Here is a 22038-nt window from a genome sequence, read left to right as displayed (position 1 = left end):
ATGCACAGAAATATTACTGTGAAATTGGTCATAGCTCCCATACAAGGTCCCCTCCCGAAAATCACTTAAACGCGCATAACTCATTACTAAATTAAGATATCCATATCAAATTTGGTACAAGTATTACTCGTATGCACAGAAATATTACTGAGAAATTTTTTTCCGATCGGTCCATAATTGGTCATAGCTCCCATACAGGGCCCCCTCCCGAAAATCACTTAAACGCGCATAATTCATTATTAAATTAATATATCCATATAAAATTTGGTACAAGTATTACCGATATGCACAAAAATATTAATGTGAAAGTCTTTTCCGATCGGCCCATAACTGGTCATAGCTTCCATGCAAGGTCCCCTCCCGAAAATCACTTAAAAGCATATAACTCATTACTAAATTAAGATATCCATATAAAGTTTGGTAGAAGTATTGCTCATGTACAGATAAATATTACTGTGAAATTGTTTTCCTATCGGTCCATAATTTATCATAGCTGCTATACAAGGTCCCTTTCAGAAAACACTTAAAGGCACATAACTCAGTTTACGATCGGTCCATGTTTGGTCATAGCTCTCATACTAGGTCCCCTTCAGAAATGAAAATGGCGTTTGTAATGTTCAATAAATCTTGGAATTGTAATAGATATATGCTGTTTAAATCTTGGGATTTTTTTATTTAAGACATGAGAAAACTTATTTCTACAAATACTTGATCAATGAGAAAAGCTCAGCCTAATATAGCACTCTAACTTGTTTATTTTATATTTGTATTTGCTCTAGTATTTTTATGATCTGTATACTACATGTGATTATTAAGAGTTAATGATATATGTATACTATATACAGCAATCTCTCCTTGAGTTTCTGTTTAAATTAGTTTCTAAAATATTCTTTACGATTTTTTCATCAAAACTTTAAAGAACACTTGAAACCAGAACTAATTTATATTTTATTTAAAATGTTCTCTTTTTTTACAAAAAATACTCATCTGAATGTGGCATATATTACCACATATAGAAGCTGAAATTAATTTCAAACCAACCAACACACTCTAACCACAAAGAAATTAAATTTTTAAGATTTAATTTGAAATTGTTTTCCAACGTTTATGTGTAGCTCCTGGTTGCACTTTTGTTTTTACTGTTTTGCAAAATAAAGATGCCAAATGATTAGGTTCTTATTTTGATATAAAAACATGTATGTTTATTGTATGTATGTTTGGATTAAACATTTACTGCAACGGAAGTGACTTGGAAGGAGGTGTTTGGCTTTAGGAACAACCTGAGTTTTGTTACTGACCAGGTGTGGTTTGAAGAGGAAACCAACAGCTTGTCGTAATGAAAGTATATGCTTGAAAAGTGGATGCTGGGTACTAAAAACAACTGCAGTTAATTGAAATCTTTAGATAAATGAATTAATATGTTATTTACATACATAAAATCTGAATGAAAGTGATGACTAGTAGACCTCCAGTAGAGGTTTGGTTTAGTTGGAGTGGAATTAAGCTATATGTAGTATTAACCGTTCTATTTCTCCGATTGTTATTATTAATCAGTCTTATAATATAAGATTTCAGGTTGATATACATACCATCGGTCACTTCAGTTGTTACTTTGCAATTCTCCGAATCCATGGCAGACATTATATAGTATGACATTCGGGCGTGATTAAATCTAATTAAAAGATTAATATTGATTGTGAAATTGATCCCATATGTACAACTGAAATATAACTAAAATAGAACTGAACTAGAACTGAACTACAACTGAACTAGAACTGAACTAGAACTGAACTAGAACTGAACTAGAACTGAACTAGAACTGAACTAGAACTGAACTAGAACTGAACTAGAACTGAACTAGAACTGAACTAGAACTGAACTAGAACTGAACTAGAACTGAACTAGAACTGAACTAGAAACTGAACTAGAACTGAACTAGAACTGAACTAGAACTGAACTAGAATTGAACTAGAACTGAACTAGAACTGATCTAGAACTGAACTAGAACTGAACTAGAACTAAACTACAACTGAACTAGAACTGAACAAGAACTGAACTAGAACTGAACTAGAACTGAATAGAACTGAACTAGAACTGAACTAGAACTGAACTAGAACTGAACTAGAACTGAACTAGAACTGAACTAGAACTGAACTAGAACTGAACTAGAACTGAACTAGAACTGAACTAGAACTGAACTAGAACTGAACGAACTGAACTAACTGAACTACAACTGAACTAGAACTGAACTAGAACTGAACTAGAACTGAACTAGAACTGAACTAGAACTGAACTAGAACTGAACTAGAACTGAACTAGAACTGAACTAGAACTAAACTAAAACTGAACTAGAACTGAAACAAGAAAACTGAACTAGAACTGAACTAGAACTGAACTAGAACTGAACTAGAACTGAACTAGAACTGAACTAGAACTGAACTAGAACTGAACTAGAACTGAACTAGAACTGAACTAGAACTGAACTAACTGAACTAGAACTGAACTAGAACTGAACTAGAACTGAACTAGAACTGAACTAGAACTGAACTAGAACTGAACTAGAACTGAACTAGAACTGAACTAGAACTGAACTAGAACTGAACTAGAACTGAACTAGAACTGAACTAGAACTGAACTAGAACTGAACTAGAACTGAACTAGAACTGAACTAGAACTGAACTAGAACTGAAAGAACTGAACTAGAACTGAACTAGAACTGAACTAGAACTGAACTAAACTGAACTAGAACTGAACTAGAACTGAACTAGAACTGAAAACTAGAACTGAACTAGAACTGAACTAGAAAAAGAACTGAACTAGAACTGAACTAGAATGAACTAGAACTGAACTAGAACTGAACTAGAACTGAACTAGAACTGAACTAGAACTGAACTAGAACTGAACTAGAACTGAACTAGAACTGAACTAGAACTGAACTAGAACTGAACTAGAACTGAACTAGAACTGAACTAGAAACTGAACTAGAACTGAACTAGAACTGAACTAGAACTGAACTAGAACTGAACTAGAACTGAACTAGAACTGAACTAGAACTGAACTAGAACTGAACTAGAACTGAACTAGAACTGAACTAGAACTGAACTAGAACTGAACTAGAACTGAACTAGAACTGAACTAGAACTGAACTAGACTGAACTGAACTAGAACTGAACTAGAACTGAACTAGAACTGAACTAGAACTGAACTAGAACTGAACTAGAACTGAACTAGAACTGAACTAGAACTGAACTAGAACTGAACTAGAACTGAACTAGAACTGAACTAGAACTGAACTAGAACTGAACTAGAACTGAACTAGAACTGAACTAGAACTGAACTAGAACTGAACTAGAACTGAACTAGAACTGAACTAGAACTGAACTAGAACTGAAAACTAGAACTGAACTAGAACTGAACTAGAACTGAACTAGAACTGAACTAGAACTGAACTAGAACTGAACTAGAACTGAACTAGAACTGAACTAGAACTGAACTAGAAACTGAACTAGAAACTAGAATGAACTAGAACTGAACTAGAACTGAACTAGAAACTGAACTAGAACTGAACTAGAACTGAACTAGAACTGAACTAGAACTGAACTAGAACTGAACGAAAACTGAACTAGAACTGAACTAGAACTGAACTAGAACTGAACTAGAACTGAACTAGAACTGAACTAGAACTGAACTAGAACTGAACTAGAACTGAACTAGAACTGAACTAGAACTGAACTAGAACTGAACTAGAACTGAACTAGAACTGAACTAGAACTGAACTAGAACTGAACTAGAACTGAACTAGAACTGAACTAGAACTGAACTAGAACTGAACTAGAACTGAACTAGAACTGAACTAGAACTGAACTAGAATGAACTAGAACTGAACTAGAACTGAAACTGAACTAGAACTGAACTAGAACTGCACTAGAACTGAAAGAACTGAACTAGAACTGAACTAGAACTGAACTAGAACTGAACTAGAAGAACTAGAACTGAACTAGAACTGACTAGAAACTGAACTAGAACGTACTAGAACTGAACTATAACTGAACTAGAAACTGAACTAGACATGAACTAGAACTGAACTAGAACTGAACGCGAAATGAACTGAACTGAACTAAGAACTGAACTAGAACGGACTAGAAACTGAACTAGAACGAACTAGACTGAACTAGAACTGAACTAGAATGAAACTAGAACTGAACTAGAAATGAACAGAAGAACTAGAACTGAACTAGAACTGAACTAGAACTGAACTAGAATGAATAGAACGAACTAGAAATGAACTAGAACTGAATAGAACTTCAACTAGAACTGAATAGAACTGAACTTAGAACTGAACTAGAACTGAACTAGAAGTGAACTAGAAATGACAGAACGAACTAGAACTGAATAGAACTGAACTAGAAAACTGAACTAGAAACTGGAAACTGAAACTGAACTAGAACTGAACTAGAACTGAACTAGAACTGAACTAGAACTGAACTAGAACTGAACTAGAATGAATAGAAACGAACTAGAATGAACTAGAACTGAACTAGAATGGAACTAGAATGAACTAGAACTGAACTGAACTGAACTAGAACTGAATGAACTAGAACTGAACTAGACTGAACTAGAACGAAATAGAATGAATAGAACTGAACTAGAACTGAACTAGAACTGAACTAAGAAACTGGAACTAGAACTGAACTAGAACTGAACTAGAACTGAACTAGAACTGAACTAGAACTGAACTAGAACTGAACTAGAACTGAACTAGAACTGAACTAGAACTGAACTAGAACTGAACTAGAACTGAACTAGAACTGAACTAGAACTGAACTAGAACTGAACTAGAACTGAACTAGAACTGAACTAGAACTGAACTAGAACTGAACTAGAACTGAACTAGAACTGAACTAGAACTGAACTAGAACTGAACTAGAACTGAACTAGAACTGAACTAGAACTGAACTAGAACTGAACTAGAACTGAACTAGAATTGAACTAGAACTGAACTGGAATTTATTTTAAATCTAATTAAAAAAGGAAACTTTTAACAAAAACCTAGTTAAAACAAAATTACACCATTTTCAAATGCTTTTTGCAGAAGTTTCCAAATCTTATTATTTCTATTATTATTAAAAAAATATTATAAAATTGTCTATTCAATTATAAAAAAGGAGGAATAAAAATATTTATTTAATTTAATTTATGGTGTTTTTCATATTGTTTATTAGCTGCGGCTGCTGTGAGAAAAAATTCCTAATTGGATTTGTATTTTTTCTTTTATTATTTTAATTTTGCTTAATTTATGCTCGTACGATTCTATATTATTCATTTATTTTCATTTTAATTCATTTTTTTTTTACAACTCAACTCATTTCATCATCATGTTGTTTCTCTTTTTCCCTAGAAATTTCATAACATTTCGTTTTATTTCTTTTTCGTTTGCAATTTGTTTTGTCTCATTTGTTCAATTAGTAAAATTGGCTTAATGAGATGAGACTGTGAGTATACGTTTTATTATGCTGTGTTTTTTTTTTTAATTCTTTTCAACATTATTACATTTCTTGTTCATTGCAGTCTACTATATGCAACAACCTCTGACTTGTTTAGCCTTCAGTTTCTGATGAAACCCAAACAAATTATGCTTCAGCTTTTTAGCCTTTATTTGTACCCCCTAATGTTTTCTCCAGCAGTGAGGTTTAATTGCAGCAACAAAATGTTTACTGCAATATTTTGTTTTTTGTTTTACATCTTGCCCGTTGAGAAAGGGAGCATAACATAAACCGGAAATACTGTAAACTTGCATTTTAATACACCCTGCAAATTCGCATTTTACATCAATGCCATTTATTTAGTTCTGTTTCCGTTTTATCATTCAGTTTTGTCTGTTCTGTCTGTGCGACTTCCTTAGCGGGTCGATGTGTTTTTTGGTTTGTCCAACTGCCACCAAAACCATCTGTGTACTTTTGTCTGCAACATATCCATTTATCAGAGAATGGGTAGTTTTAAGCTCTAGATAAGTTTAACAAACTTGTGTAACTATTTGTTTTACAGTTCAAGGAACTTTTGGCGAATGTATTTTCTTACCAACAATTTTTAGCATTTATAATGGAAAACAAAACGATTAAGTAAATGACAAAAAAAAAAAAAAAATAAGATAATTAACATTTCAAAAGAAAACACTGTTTTAAGTATTTGGTTGGAAGAGATGTTGTAGCAAACTAATTTCGCAAAGTCATCAAGTACGTGAGTTGTAGGTATCGTGTTGTCATTAACAATTTATTGTACACATTACAATAGAAAATTATACAGCAAATAACATTAAGTCATTATCTATGGCTTAGTATAATTTTAATGTTACTTTTTATAGCATCAAAAATGTGACTTAATTAAAATTACCAACTATTCTTGTTTAATTCCCCTTTATTGACCTCATTTTTCTTGCTAACAAATTTTAAGCTATTTTCATAATTTATTTTGTTGCAAGTAACAAATCAATCTAATTAGAATTTCGGTAAAACAAAAGAGAGGAATAAAACTGCATCTATTATTATAGAAATAAATACATAGAAAAAATTTGGTAAACATTTATTATTCAAATTGCACTGTTAAACAAAATGAAAACTAAAACTAAAATTCAAGTGAAAATAACAAAAAAACCCGCATTAACAATTCAAATTCTATGCAGAATAAAAATACACAGTGGGGGAATTAAGACAAACTTAAATATAATTTATATTTTTTGAGTTCAATTGAAAAATGAGTTGATGGAAAAAATATTATTAAATTTCTGCATTTAAAAATAATCATGATATAAAATAAGATACACATCGCTGGTAAAACATTTAAATTATCAAAAAACCTTGAACCAATATAGGTTACAGAGAAATTGAAGAAAGATATAAAGAATAAAGTGAAGTCAACAAACTGCTCTAGATACATACCTTGAAGATGTTAGTATGTGATGTAATGTATCTGGGGACATCAGAGTCTAACTAGGTATAGAAGTCATTAAACTTGTTGCTCTGTTTCGACTTTAGTTGTTTCAGAACTACTCTTGTTTTTTCCGGCCAGTATTTTAATCTGCTATCACGGAAACCGGTAGCCCTCAGGGCTGAGTTTCGCACTTGGTGACTGTGGTAGTTGTGTTTAATACGCGGTAATGTCTTTAATTTTAATGAGTTCGGCACTTTTGACGGCACAACTGATGCCCCGCAGAGGAGAGACTGTGGGGCTAAACTAGGAAATGGGTTGGTGATAAATGAATAAGCTATGGAGTAAATTATGGGTATATGGACTTAGCCATGCTCATATACTTGTATTAACGTGTCGTATGTTTTCTCTGACATGTTTCCTATAAATTATTAGTATACTGGTTATAACGATAACGTCTCTAGATACTGTTGCCGAATCAACATAGGCCATTCCATCTGCGTTGTTGTATAAGGAAATGAGATGTTTTCATCTCGGAAATTGCGCAACTAGGTAGCAAGGTGTTTGTACATGGGCCGGTAAAATTATGTTCAAAACCGGCTTGTAAGAAGCACAATAGCGCGGTGGTGAGTCGTCTAATAAGATCATCATGTGTTTGGTAAAGTACCACCGTTAAATAAAGCCAAAACGGCAAGTGTTCATGTAGATATCATTTCGACTTATGTGAGGTGCTAAAGTTTCCTACTCCCGAGCATTGATCCATCCTTCTTAGTGTTATTGCAATCCGAGAGTATGCTACCAATACCTTTAATATTGTTGGATCCATCCTCCTTAGTGTTATTGCAATCCGAGAGTATGCTACCAATACCTTTAATATTGTTGGATCCATCCTCCTTAGTGTTATTGCAATCCGAGAGTATGCTACCAATACCTTTAATATTGTTGGAACTATAAACTCGAGGTGTCATTAAATTCATTGGAGTGATTCCTTTAAAACTTTTGACCCGGGGTCTGGCCTAAAAACCACAACTTTTGGTATTATGGGAGTCCATGGCTCGCAAGATTCGTTTGAAAATTAGGAAGTTGTTTAGCTGATCCAGGTGCATAATAAAAATCTCGCAGAGTACATTCAAGTAGTACTCAGGTCGTGTTGGAGAGAAATCGAGTTTTAAACTTAACCTTACATATTCCTGTTCCCAAATTGCACCTTGAATTATCTGCTGTTATCTTGCTAAACTGTTCTTTGTATCCTTTATCTTCGCCAGGTTGAAAGAAGATCGAATTTTGTAACTTACTAACTTCAGACTAGTACTCAGGTAGTGTTGTAGAAAGATCGAGTTTTAAACTACAACTTATATATTTCTGTTCTCAAATTGCAGTTCATTAGCTTAATTGAATGACACTTACATTATCTGCTGTTATTTTGCTCAACTGTTCTTTGTATCCTTTACCTTCGCCAGGTTGCAAGAAGATCGAATTTTCTAACTTACTAACTTCAGATATCAACTTGCTGAATTTTAAACATTTGACGCTTTTACCCGATTTTACTCATTTACCTGCTTCGCTGTCCACATATTAATGAGCAAGCTGTGGTGATAACACTTTCAAACCTGCTTCTATGTGGTTGAAAGATTTAGTTTTGTAAGACCTAATATACTCTTCCGTTTGCTTCTATTTACCAATATATAAGCAGGATATTGGTTCAGTCAAGAGAGTCTTGGTTAAGAAATTTGCATTGCATTCTGATCCTCTGCTGCCTCCGACAGGAATATTAGGATAATAGATGACACAGAACTTCCTCTCTTTTTATACCCTATACCACTATAGTGGGGAGGGTATTATGCGTTTGTGCTGATGTTTGTAACACCCAAAAATATTGGTCCAACACCCACCTTAAAGTATACCAATCCGCTTAGAATCACTTCCTGAGTCGATTAAGCTATGTCCGTCTGTCCGTCCGTCTGTCTGTCTGTGTGTCCATGTAAACCTTGTGCGCACTCTACAGGTAATTTTTGAGATAATTTGATGAAATTTGGAACGTACACTTCTCTTGGTCCAAGGACGAACGCTATTGAAAATGGTTGAAATCGGTCCATTATTTCACCCAGCCCCCATACAACCGGACCCCCCGAATAGGGCTTTTGACCTCATAATTATGTTAAATGATCTACTATCTCTACAAAAATTGGAAAGTTTAGTTTTATATATGTCTTAATAATTCTAGTGATTTTCGTAAAGATGGGGCATTATTTGACCCTAGCCCCCATAAAAAGCCCCCCTCGGAAAATGACTTGAATGTCCACAATTCACTTATAAACACTAGTATCTCGATGAAATTTGGCACAAATAAGTTTTGTATTGACGAAATACCCAAAAATAAATTTTATAGGGATCGGTCCAAGTTTTGCCCTAGCCCCCATATAAACGGACCTTCCGATTTGGGCCTTTTAGCTCATAACATTGTTAAATATACTACTATCTCTCCAAAAATCTGCACAACCAAGTTTGATATAATTATAAATAACACTGTCGATTTTTATAATGATCGGGCATTATTTGACCCTATCCCCCATACAAAATCCCCTTCAGAAAATTACTTTAATGTCCACAATTCACTTATAAACACTAGTATCACGATGAAATTTGCCACAAATAGATTTTATATAAACATAAATGTCGACATTAAATTTTATAAGGATCGGACCAATTTTTGCCCTAGCCCCCATACAACCGGATCTAACGATTTGGGCCTTTTAGCTCATAACTACGACAAATATACTACAATCTTCCCAAAAATTGGCACAACTAAGTTTGATATAATTATAAATAACATTGTCATTTTTCGTACAAACGTTTTGTGTACACTACAGCTCGCAATTATCAATATAATTTGTTAAAATGGGTCACATACTATTCTCTGGATCCAATAACGAAGGCTGTTGAAAATGATTGAAATCGGTCTTTTATTTTTCCTAGTCAGCATACAACCGTACATGGACAGAGATTATTTGAACCTATATAAGATTCAACAGAAATGCTACATTATTGAAATGAATTACATTTAATATTCAGAATTGGTGTAGGGTATCATATGGTCGGCCATGGCCGACTAAAAATTGTCTATAAATCGCTGTTCTGTTCTGTGGGTTGGTGAGATATCGATTTTAGCTTTATTTTAAAGATCTAACAATCTCATCCATTTGTCCTCATTTACCAATATCTTCTGTGATGTGTCTGCAAACTAAATAGCGATTATGTCATACTTCTTCTACATCCAACATCTTGGTATCTCAGTGTCAGCTGTCCTTTTGAAATTTAATAGCGAGCATGTCATCGTTCTTTGTCGTTTGATTTTAATTTCTACTCTAGTATATTGATATATTATTTAATTGATCAATATATACGAAAGGAAAGTGTCTGCCTCTTATCAATGTGTAATCTTCGATTTGTTCCTTCAATAATGAGACCTTTGTTCGACATTTAAACAATTATATCTGAATGCTATTGCAGTTAATCTGAAATATAAGTGACTTTCGTTTCATAATAGGTCCTGTTTCGAAAATGCAACTCGACACATACATATGTATATAAATTCAAGAAAAATATCTTTCCTATAATGTTTATGACAACATCCCACAGTGCAATGCCGATAAAACAAATTGAAAAAGAATCAAATATTATAAAGAAAGAAAAACGACGAATTAAAAAAAAAAAAAAAAACATTCGAACGGACAATTGTTTACCTTCAACTAAAAGTTTTTGTCTTCAAATAACTATTCAATAGTTGGCAAAAGTAGACCAGCACAACTCGACACACAATTCAAAACGAGTCAAACCAAGTCAAGCGCTATAGGGCGTAATAAGAATGAGAGAATGAATTGTATTGTTGGCTAAAACTATTATTGTGAGTATGAAAAAAAAAGAAAAGTTCACAAATCTAGTGGGGTCTGAACTGCATTCTCCCACTAAAAAATTACATCACTACTACTAGGGTCATTTTTCTACTTTCAACTTTTTGTAGTTTATAGTTTTTTGTAGTTTACAATTCTTCTTCTTTTGTGCCAGAATAATGTCATGGAAAAAAATTTACTTCCTTTTGGAATTTCCGCGGAATTTGTTAGTCAAGTGCAATGGTTATATGAAATGCATGGACTACGTGCAAGTTGCAAACTAAATAACCAAAAGTCATGCAGAAATGTCTAACAAATGTTTTCAGTTTTCTATTATTTTCACAATTTCTTTTCTTTTAGTTGATGACATTTTTGTTTTTGCTTAAATATAACATCATCGTCATTAGAGTCAAATTTTTTCTTCTCGTACTAAATATTAAAGTTGAGCAAAGTAAACGATTATTGTTTTCATATTTAAAACTACTACTACGTGAAATAAAGATTATATGGTCAATTAAGTTTGTACAAAATTTCAAATTGTGACAACATAAAACTTGGAGAGGGGGAAGGGGTGGTGTGGTGTGGAAATTAATGAAATGCAAACTGTTTTGTTAGAAAGTAAACTTTAAGCTATTTTTTTGGTAGTTAGGTAAATAAATTTGTTGTGAAAATTAAAAGTTAACTTAGCAGTTGAATGAAATCTACGGAAATAAAGGATATAATCAGAACAGCAAATTTTTTGAAATATTCACAATGTGCTATTCATCTTAAAGAGCTCTTAAAAATTAAAACCTTATTAAATACATGTCACACAATAATGGCGCAATTAAGGGAATATTATTTACTCTCATTAGAAATATAAATGTAATAATATTCTTCCATAATCCTTTCACTAACACACTCATTTGCATATCAAAGTATTTATGTTTTTTTTCTCTCATGCTCTTAACTTTGGCATTATTTTAATACCTCTATTTTTCCATTTATTTTTCTTGTTAATTGTAATTATTATTGTCATTCGCAATGAAAAACAAGTCATTTAATTTTTAATATTCTTTTGTGATTGGCTGTATTACTGCTTAGTCATAATGTTAAGGCATCTGATCATCTTCGAGTTCAACAGATCCCTCAAAAGTAATTGGTATCGTTTTTATACCCACCACTACCATCACTGGTGATAAAGGGTATACATAAGTTCCGTGAGACCCAACAAATTATATATATTCTGGGTCCTTATAAAATTCTGAGTCGCGTTAAAACTAAACAAAAGAAATCAACCAAATTCAATAAAATTATTCATTGTTGTCCTAAGCAGTTTGATATTGAAAATCACCAATATCAGTTTACAACGTAATGAGTTGAAATTTCAGACTATCTCGAAAAAAAACATTGTTTTTCTTAATTCTTGTGTAGTTTTCTCAGAAACCAGTAAAGATACCTCGACGAGTTTTGTCATACATTAATCATTTCGCCCAAGGAGCAATTATGTTAAATCATAATAAACGATACAACATTTACCATAACTCCCATACAAATTTACATATTTCCGGAAATGTATTTCTCGTTAATATCTTCCTCAAAAATTTCGGTATCATGCAAAAATTTTGCAAATATGTATATGATATGAAAAGAGATCATATTATGAACATAGATTTGAGACGGTCCACAACTGGTCATAGCTTCTATATAAGGTTTACTTCCGAAAATCAGTTAAATGTACATTACTAATTACGAAATAAAGATATCGGTATAATTTACTCCCATATAAGGACCACTTCCGAAGGATTAGACCATAATTGTACATACCTCCCATATAAGTTACACTTCCGAACATTACTTAAACGCAAATATTTCATCGACAAAAAAGAAAGAGGTCCACATATTTGTCATGCACCTGATCAAAACGTGATCAAAAATATTTATATAGGATTTTATAAAAAAGTAGCTTAAAGGTGGGGAGTATTTTAGATTTGACATAAAAAATGAAAATTACCACTAATATTTTTCATTGATTGAAAATGCGCGTAATATTTAAAAGCCGTAGAAAAAAATGACTTAATAAATTCTCTCTTTAAATTTATTATTCCACTAAAACAGCTAAAAACATAAAAATACAAAACAGACTGATTTATTATTTATTATAAATATAATTTAATTCAAAACGCTATAAAGGAAATGCAATATATTAGTTTTCTTTTTTTGCTCTCTTTCAATACTGTTGCTACGTTCACTTGACCTTTGACTTTTCATACACATAACTCAACTCTAAGAGTTGGCATTACTGGTAGTCTGGGACTCGTTTATAATTTGGAATGAAAAGCTACCATGTTTTTTTTTTCCTATCTCCACAATATTTGTTTTTTGTCATAGACCTTTAAGTATAATTTGGCATCTTAATGGGGTCATCAATTCTTTTTCTCTATCCCAGTACGCTTTTTATATAACAGATTCACTCGATTTTGTATTTCTTCTACCATAATGGGTGGCAGCAAAAACTGTCTGTTTCTTACAACATATTAGGTTAAAATTTATACATTTACTTTTTTTGCTCATTTTTCGTTTTCTGCACAAGTTTATACATATATGTATGTGTACACAGGGACATGTTAGTATAAGGAAGCGTCGCAGAATAAATGAACAAAAACTAACAAACTAAAAAGGAAGTAAGAAACAAAAACCTCATAAATCTATATAAAATGCATATATTGCAAAACGTTTGTTTGGCTTTTATGGCCCCTTTTTTGGGATAATTGTTGTTGCTGTTGTTTGTATTAAAGTGGATTTGAAATTAAAATAAACAAGCAAAAAAAATTTTCTATATAAGTTCCTTGTAAATAAGGTATTTGTTTCCAGAATTTCTTGGCCATGTTACAAATCTTTGTTTAATTAAGTATCCTTATCCGTTTTTGTATGCTTCAGTACAGTAGAGTGTTGTTTAAGATTTAATATGATTCAGGGTTGGGAGTAGCAATTTATTAAGTTAAGTTTTTAAAAGTTCATTATAAAGTACGCACTTATACATTATCCTAAAAATAATAAATAATAAATAATGTTATATTATTATTAATATCTTAAGAATTTGTTATATGTATGTTGCATGAAGTAATTTACATTTTGTATTTCGTTTTGTGTAAAGCAGAAAAAAACACACAAAATCTTTGAACAGAGTCTATAGTCTAGTCTATAGTCTAGTCTATAGTCTAGTCTATAGTCTAGTCTATAGTCTAGTCTATAGTCTAGTCTATAGTCTAGTCTATAGTCTAGTCTATAGTCTAGTCTATAGTCTAGTCTATAGTCTAGTCTATAGTCTAGTCTATAGTCTAGTCTATAGTCTAGTCTATAGTCTAGTCTATAGTCTAGTCTATAGTCTAGTCTATAGTCTAGTCTATAGTCTAGTCTATAGTCTAGTCTAGTCTAGTCATAGTCTAGTCTATAGTCTAGTCTATAGTCTAGTCTATAGTCTAGTCTATAGTCTAGTCTATAGTCTAGTCTATAGTCTAGTCTATAGTCTAGTCTATAGTCTAGTCTATAGTCTAGTCTATAGTCTAGTCTATAGTCTAGTCTATAGTCTAGTCTATAGTCTAGTCTATAGTCTAGTCTATAGTCTAGTCTATAGTCTAGTCTATAGTCTAGTCTATAGTCTAGTCTATAGTCTAGTCTATAGTCTAGTCTATAGTCTAGTCTATAGTCTAGTCTATAGTCTAGTCTATAGTCTAGTCTATAGTCTAGTCTATAGTCTAGTCTATAGTCTAGTCTATAGTCTAGTCTATAGTCTAGTCTATAGTCTAGTCTATAGTCTAGTCTATAGTCTAGTCTAGTCTAGTCTAGTCTAGTCTAGTCTAGTCTAGTCTAGTCTATAGTCTAGTCTAGTCTAGTCTAGTCTATAGTCTAGTCTATAGTCTAGTCTATAGTCTAGTCTAGTCTATAGTCTAGTCTATAGTCTAGTCTATAGTCTAGTCTATAGTCTAGTCTATAGTCTAGTCTATAGTCTAGTCTATAGTCTAGTCTATAGTCTAGTCTATAGTCTAGTCTAGTCTAGTCTATAGTCTAGTCTATAGTTTAGTCTATAGTCCAGTCTATAGTCTAGTCTATAGTGTAGTCTATAGTCTAGTCTATAGTCTAGTCTATAGTCTAGTCCATAGTCTAGTCTATAGTCTAGTTTATAGTCTAGTCTATAGTCTAGTCTATAGTCTAGTCTATAGCCTAGTCTATGGTCTAGTCTATAGTCTAGTCTATAGTCTATTTTATGTTATAGTCTAGTCTGTAGTCTAGTCTGTAGTCTAGTCTATATTTCATATAATACTACCTAAAAAGTATGAGGTGACCCTCGCATGATGCTTCACTTTACTACTCCTAAGGATGATTGTATACTACTTAAAGTTTTTTATTGCACTTCTTTTAATATTTTTATTTTACAAGTTTGTGAAACTTGGAAAGCTCATTCTCACATAAATGTGTAAATGATGCTATTTCCCTCATATGTGTTTAGAGGAATTTTAAACTTTAACCTGCACTTGAAAGTATTTTAAAAAAGTTTCCGTTTCTAAGACGAAACAAAACCAAAGATAATTAGTTATTGGGGGTTTTATATTGTTTTCATATTTTTTTTCAAATCTTTGCAGTTTGTTTCAGAATTTTAATTCCGAGATTTGAAAAATCTGTAAAGTAAAGTCTGGCTATAAGAGAAAACTAAGCATAAGAGGTAGAACAAGAAATGTATGGTGAAGAGAAGAATTTAAGACTTTTTTAACATATGGAAAACTCTGTATATTAAGTTACCTGAATAGAAAACACAGACCAGAAAGGATAGGAAAACGTAAAAATTGTTGTGTAAGACAACAAACAAACTGCCAAGTTTGGCCATTCACTCAACAACGAAAAAAGTTTAGTCTCATTTTTGTTAGGTTTATCTTTGTACGTAACTCTATCTTAGACTTAAGTTTATTTGCCTTGCAGAAGTTTTTGTTGTCTTGTGCTTGTTTTTGTTACTTTGTGGTATTATAAGGACAATTGCCTGATCTCCTTTGCCATCCTGTCCATTCATCGTTATATTCTTATCTGTTTGTAAGTGTGAGTATGCAAGTCTGTTAGTTGGTTACAAACTATTTATTATTCTTATTGTGTTCGTTAGTTTTGTGTTTATTTTGGTTACTTTTGGCCTTTTGGTAAATAAAAACACACCCCGACAGGACGAGATGACAGACTGTTGTTGGTACTGTTGTTGGCTCTGCTACTTGTAAATTTTGTCTTTGGAGATTTTCATTATTGCTGCTAACATTGCTGTTTAAACTCTTACCTCCTGTTATTAAGTATTATCATGTAGATGTTGTTGTTAGTTAATTTGTTGGCAGCGTCTGCAAAAAAGTCATCATCATTTTCTTTGAAAAACCTAGAGTCTGTCTATGTTTTTGTGGTCTTCTTACATTTAGTGGCGAACAGTACAAGTCGGTGAAGTTTTGCCACTTGAGCCAAATGAAACATACACACACACACGTACATAAAATTCAAGTATAAAAGAGATAAAGTTCATTTGCTAAAAAGCTTCATTGTCATTAATTTGCTTAAGTGTGCTACTGTGTATATGTTGTTGTCCTTATAGTCATCATATATTTAAGTGTATATGTATGTGCGACCTGTTTCTATTAATTTATCCTTTGCTTAATTTTATATTTTCCTATATACACAAATACTTTCATAGTTTGTTTACTTTGTATGAGATTACACTAACATCTATGATTACAAATGTCTTCTACTCATGTTTTGTTTTTCTTTTTGGTTGGTTTTCATTTTTAATAAATTACTATTAAATTATAAACGAGATTAGTGACATTAAATATTTTGTTCAACATTTTCAAACAAAGCCGAAATCAACAGTCAGAACTCACATTAACTATTGTCCAAACCTGCAAGAACAACAAAATAATCATTTTTATTATCTTTGGCAAAATATATGCGAAAACAAATGTTGTTGGTAATTATTTGAAATTTCGTAAGTTTATTTTGATATTATTATTTATTTCTACTCTTTTGGGTTAATTTGTGGTTTACCAAAAGTGTAAAAGTTTTTCGGTTGTCCTTTTTACTTTTATTGTTTTGGGGTTTTAATTTAAAAAAATTTTTTTGTTTTTTCTTTTAAAATAAATTGTAAATTATTTTGAGGTTTTAAAATTGTTCATATTTTTTAAGTTTTGAAATAAAATTAAAATCATAAGTATGAAGACTTCATTTTAAATTATTTTAAAATTACTTTAATAATTTCCAATTTTATTCCGTTAAATTACTCTGGTATGATCTTCTGGAGCATTATTTCCTACTTCCTCTGTATTTTGTAAGACCAAAAGGTCCCAGATAGCCGTTTCTTAGAGATCTATAGCTAAGCTTACGCTTTTAACAAACAAACAGAAAGAAAGAGTGTTATATTCGGCCATGCCGAATCTTATATACCCACCATCAAATCATCCTCATGAATAAACTTTGATATTATCGAAGCAATTTTCTCATTTATTAGATCTATGTTAAATTTTATCATCATATGTCGATATTAATATGAACATCTAGGAAATATTTCGAAGAGGGCCTTTAATTAGAGCTTAAGCATGGACCGTGCTCTTCCGAATTAAAAATATTAATTTTTTTGATCCAATATTTATAACCATATACTGTTTTTTGTAAAAGTGGTTATATGGAGGTTAGAGATAATTGTGTACCTATCCTCGTCGGTTTATACAATAACTATTTGTATCGAATTTCATCGCTGTACTCGTATCTTTAATTCAGTAATGAGGTTTAAAGTAATTTTCTGAAGGAATAGGAAGGAAAATAGGGATCTGATCTGTTATCGACCGATCCCCATCAAATTCAGTTGAAAAATTCCCGTTCCTATAAAACTACCGTAATTTGGAAGAATTTTGAGCCATAGATGAGCGTTAAAGTCATTTTCTGGAGTGAATCTTTTATAAGGATCAATTAAAGCTCGATCTTTATAAACTTTTGTACATATATTATGTTTCGTAAAGAAGTTGTTTATTCGAATCTCATCACCTAAGTCGTACTTTTAAGCAACTAATGGGAGTTGAAGTAATTTTACTGAATTGGTCATTTATTGATCCATCTTTATCAAAGTCGATCAAAGAATTTCATATATCTACTCGTATTTTAATGCCAGTAATGAGCGTTAAAGGCGCCCTTATACTAGGGGGTGGAGTCAATTATGAACCAATACTCCTAAGAATTAGAACGATTTTTGTTCATACAAATATTGTTTATGTTGCATTTTGGAGCCAGTAATGAGCATTAAAGTCATTTTCTAATGGGGACCTTAATAGGGAGCATTCGGTAGGGGCTCATAAAAAACTTGTTTATGTGAAATTTCATCGCTGTAGTCGTATTTGAGCGTTACAGCCGGTAATGAGCTTTACAGTCATTTTCTGGGGGGGTCCTTATATGGAGGGTGGGGTCAATTATAAACCGATCACCAAAATATTTGATAGAGTTTGTGGCTAACACAAAACTTATTTATGTAGAATTTCACTGCTGTAATCGCACTTTCGAGTCAGCAATGAGCGTTAAAGACATTTTCAGAAGGGGATCTTAGGAGGGGGGGGGGTGTAGGTTTAATTATAGACTGATCCTCATAAAATTTACTAGAGAGGTTTTGGCTCATACAAAACTTATTTATGTTAAATTTCATTTTCTGAAGGAGACCTTTTATGGGTGATAGGGTTAATTAAGGACCGATCCTTTTAAAATTTGATAAATAGGTTTTGGCTCGCACAAAACTTATTAAAGTAGAATTTTACCGATGTACTCGCATTTTAGAGTCAGTAATGAGCTTTAAATTCATTTTCTGAAGGGGACCTTACATATATGGAAGGTAGGGTCAATTATGGACCCATTCTCATAAAATTTAAGAAAATAGTTTTAGTTCCTATAAAACTTGTTTGAGTCGAATATTATTGCTATATATACTTCTTAAGGTCAGATATAGGCATTAAAGTAATTGTCTAAAGGGGACCTTATATGGAGGTTAGGGTCAATTATGGACAGATCCTTATAAAATTTTATGAAGAGATTTAAGTTCCTATAAAATATGTTCCTGTCGAATTTCAACGATATAGATGTTTCTTTTAGACAGTTATCAGCGTTAATGTTATTTTCTGAAGGAGACTTTATATGGGGGGTTGGGTCAATTATGGACCTATCCGTATAAAATTTAACAAAGAAGCTATTGATGCTTCTTTTAGCCAGTTATGAGCGATAAAGTAATTTTCTGAAGGGGGCCTTATATGGGGGACGGACAGACGGAAGGACGGACTGACATGGCTAGATCGTCTTAGAATCTAATAAGGATCCAGAATATATATACTTTTATGGGTCTTAGACGAATATTTCAATGTGTTACAAACGGAATGACTAAATCAATACACCCCCATCTTTTTTGATGACGGGTATAAAAACGTGTTTGTATTACGTATACGTAATGAATAAATATGGACAATTGTCAATATTGCTCATTCGCCACGTACAAACATTATTTTAGTATGTTGTGGTATTTTGGCATTAATGATGGTTTTAGCGGAATTTTGCTGCAACGGCATTTGAAAAAATTTTTACAAATGGAAAAAAGAAAGTAAGACAATCTTGTCGTATCTAAATGGACTTCTTTTTCTTTCCATACAGAGCTTCCACAATGTTTTAAAATAAATATCGAAGGAGCAACCCTCAACGTCGAAACTATTGTATTTTGTGCCATATACGGGAAGTTTTAATGTAAATTAATTAATTAAAAGTTCAGCTGAAACACTTCGATTACTTACCGGACCTTATGCAAGAGCAAGAGATGTGTATCATCCAAAAGCTAGGAAATTGGGTACCATATGTATGAAAGTAGATATACCTTGAAATATTCTGCTTGTACGCTATAAACGAAAATAATTTAAGGCAAAAATGGATTAATTTTTTTTATAATCCAAAGCATAAGAGATCCTATATGATGTCTGGTCACTCAGATAAAACTGAACATCAATGGAATGAAAGCGTAATATTCCATCATGACAACGCTCGGGCACATGTTGCAATACTTGTTAAAAACTTTTTAAAATAAGTTAATGGGGGAAGTTTGGCTCAGACGACATAGATTCCAGATCTTGCCCCATCCAACTGCAGTTTATTTCGAACGATGCAGAGCTCTCTCACTCAATTAGCTTTTGTTTGTGCTATTTCGAAACCTTTCCAATGAGTTGAGTTTTGCTTGAATGACCTAAATCGGTCTTTGCATTACTTGTCTACATTGATCCATTAGATACAATAAAAGTAAAATCATTATCATTATAAACTGTATATGCTAAAACGAATAAATCGAAATAGATCTAAGTTCGTAGGAAAATTACACTGCAATCAATATAATTTTTCTATATTATATTTCATTTTAAAGAATTACACCCATAAAAACAGCCGTTTATTTAAATTAAACATTCATTAAATGCAGATAAATGTATAAAATGTAAATACCAGGAAAAACCAAATTCACTGACCATATATTTTATTCGCATTACCAGGCTTTAGTATCAAATTTAAAAACCTCATTTGAATTTGTTTTGGTTTTTAATTTCCTCATTTAAAATTTAATATTTCGAGTCGGCTTAATTGTATGTGTTTGTGTATGAGTGTTTTTAAATCGTTGTAAATGTGGAGGTGATTATTTGGAAAAATAGGAAAGGGTCTAGTTCATAAACAAAGTTGTTGTTAAAAATTTCATACTCTTATATACAGAAAATTTTATCGACTTTCATTGTTGTATTATTTATTCTGGTTTATTTGTTTTTTTTTTTATCCATTTTTGTCTAACTTTTATTTTTTTGTGTAAAAAAAGAATGCCTAGGAGACATAATAAAGTACAATACATCTCTTTTCATTCATTTGGTATGATTTTTTGGTTTTAAAAACAGAAAATATTATTGAAATTCTTTGCTCTATAACACAAAATCAACAATAATATGAAAAGCAAAAAAAAAAAAAAAAAATAGAAAATAGAAAATATTTAACAAACAAACCCGAAATATTTGTAAAAAACAATCTAATATTTTCTTTTTGATAAATTGTTTTCTATTGCACAACTATAGCAATAATAGTAGGAAAAAAAACAACAAACTGAATTCAGTCAAAGGGTCAATAAAACATTGCTAAACTAGTAATTTGAGATTTAATTGAAAACCAGATATAGCAATAACATTTCTTTGATTTGTCAATTCTGGCAACATGGTTGTAGAGTTACAAAATATAGTAAAAGTGCTATAAATAAAACTAATTGACTTTTGCTATTGAAATAGAAAAATAAGCATAAACAATGTAAAATTGCAACAAACCCCTTTTACTATGACATTTAACACCAGAAACACTTGAATATTGTATAGAATGTTTTCATTCTTGTATAACGAAAGGGGGGGATGAAGGACAAAAAAATTCCATTATCTTTTCTTAGTGATTTCTATGACAGTTGGTTTTACATTGAAATTGGGGGAATTATTTACTGGGGAAAATTCTTTTTCTATGCAAAAAGTAAACGATTTTGCTGTGTTGTTCAGTTAAATAATTGAAAAGTGATTGTTGGTATTTAATTTATTTTATTGCATACAAACACATTTAGTTCAGATACAAAAATGTTTTAACATTGATTACCTTGACAAAAGTCTTTACGAGGAATTTTTATTAATTAACAAAAATGGACAGGTCCTTTGAGTTGTAAAAAGCTAAGTGTGACCATGTATAAGAAATCTTTCAAGCTGTAATATATAAATTTCTTTTCATTATTTTCTTTCAGTATTTTAATATAATATTTTTTTTAATCTATTTCCAGGTATGTTGATAAAAATTTATACTGAATGGTTTTTGTAAGTTTAGAACGTTTTTATATTTAAATGTTTATAAAAAAGTTTACATCAGTTACACTTATAGACTAAAGCCATAGAATAAAATATGGAGTCTATATTATAGACTATACTATAGAGCTGGGTATAGAATAGACAATAAACCAGACTGTAGTCTAGTCTATAGTCTAGTTTATAGTCTAGTGTATAGTCTAGTTTATAGTCTAGTCTATAGTCTAGTTATAGTCTAGTCTATAGTCTAGTCTATAGTCTAGTCTATAGTCTAGTCTATAGTCTAGTCTATAGTCTAGTCTATAGTCTAGTCTATAGTCTAGTCTATAGTCTAGTCTATAGTCTAG

At 31.7% G+C, this 22038-nt stretch overlaps 1 protein-coding gene across 1 annotated transcript in view; it reads left to right on the top strand.

The window, feature by feature from the left end:
* LOC119609872 (putative GPI-anchored protein pfl2) overlaps positions 1–21780 on the top strand; it is a gene marked incomplete at its 5' end in the record, with an annotated part of 103773 nt that extends 81993 nt beyond the window's left edge. The window contains one exon of the mRNA XM_037964865.1: positions 21670–21780. Within this exon, the coding sequence (XP_037820793.1) occupies positions 21670–21707 (38 nt within the window). The remainder of the gene's footprint in view (positions 1–21669) is intronic.
* Between the last annotated feature and the right edge of the window lie 258 nt (positions 21781–22038).

This window comes from Lucilia sericata, unplaced genomic scaffold (assembly GCF_015586225.1).
Source record: "Lucilia sericata isolate MDLA Ls3-8-SP2 unplaced genomic scaffold, ASM1558622v1 Contig001075F_arrow, whole genome shotgun sequence".
NCBI lineage: Eukaryota > Metazoa > Arthropoda > Insecta > Diptera > Calliphoridae > Lucilia > Lucilia sericata.
Note: the sequence above shows the minus strand (reverse complement) of the source record. Positions and strands in the feature narration are given on the sequence as shown.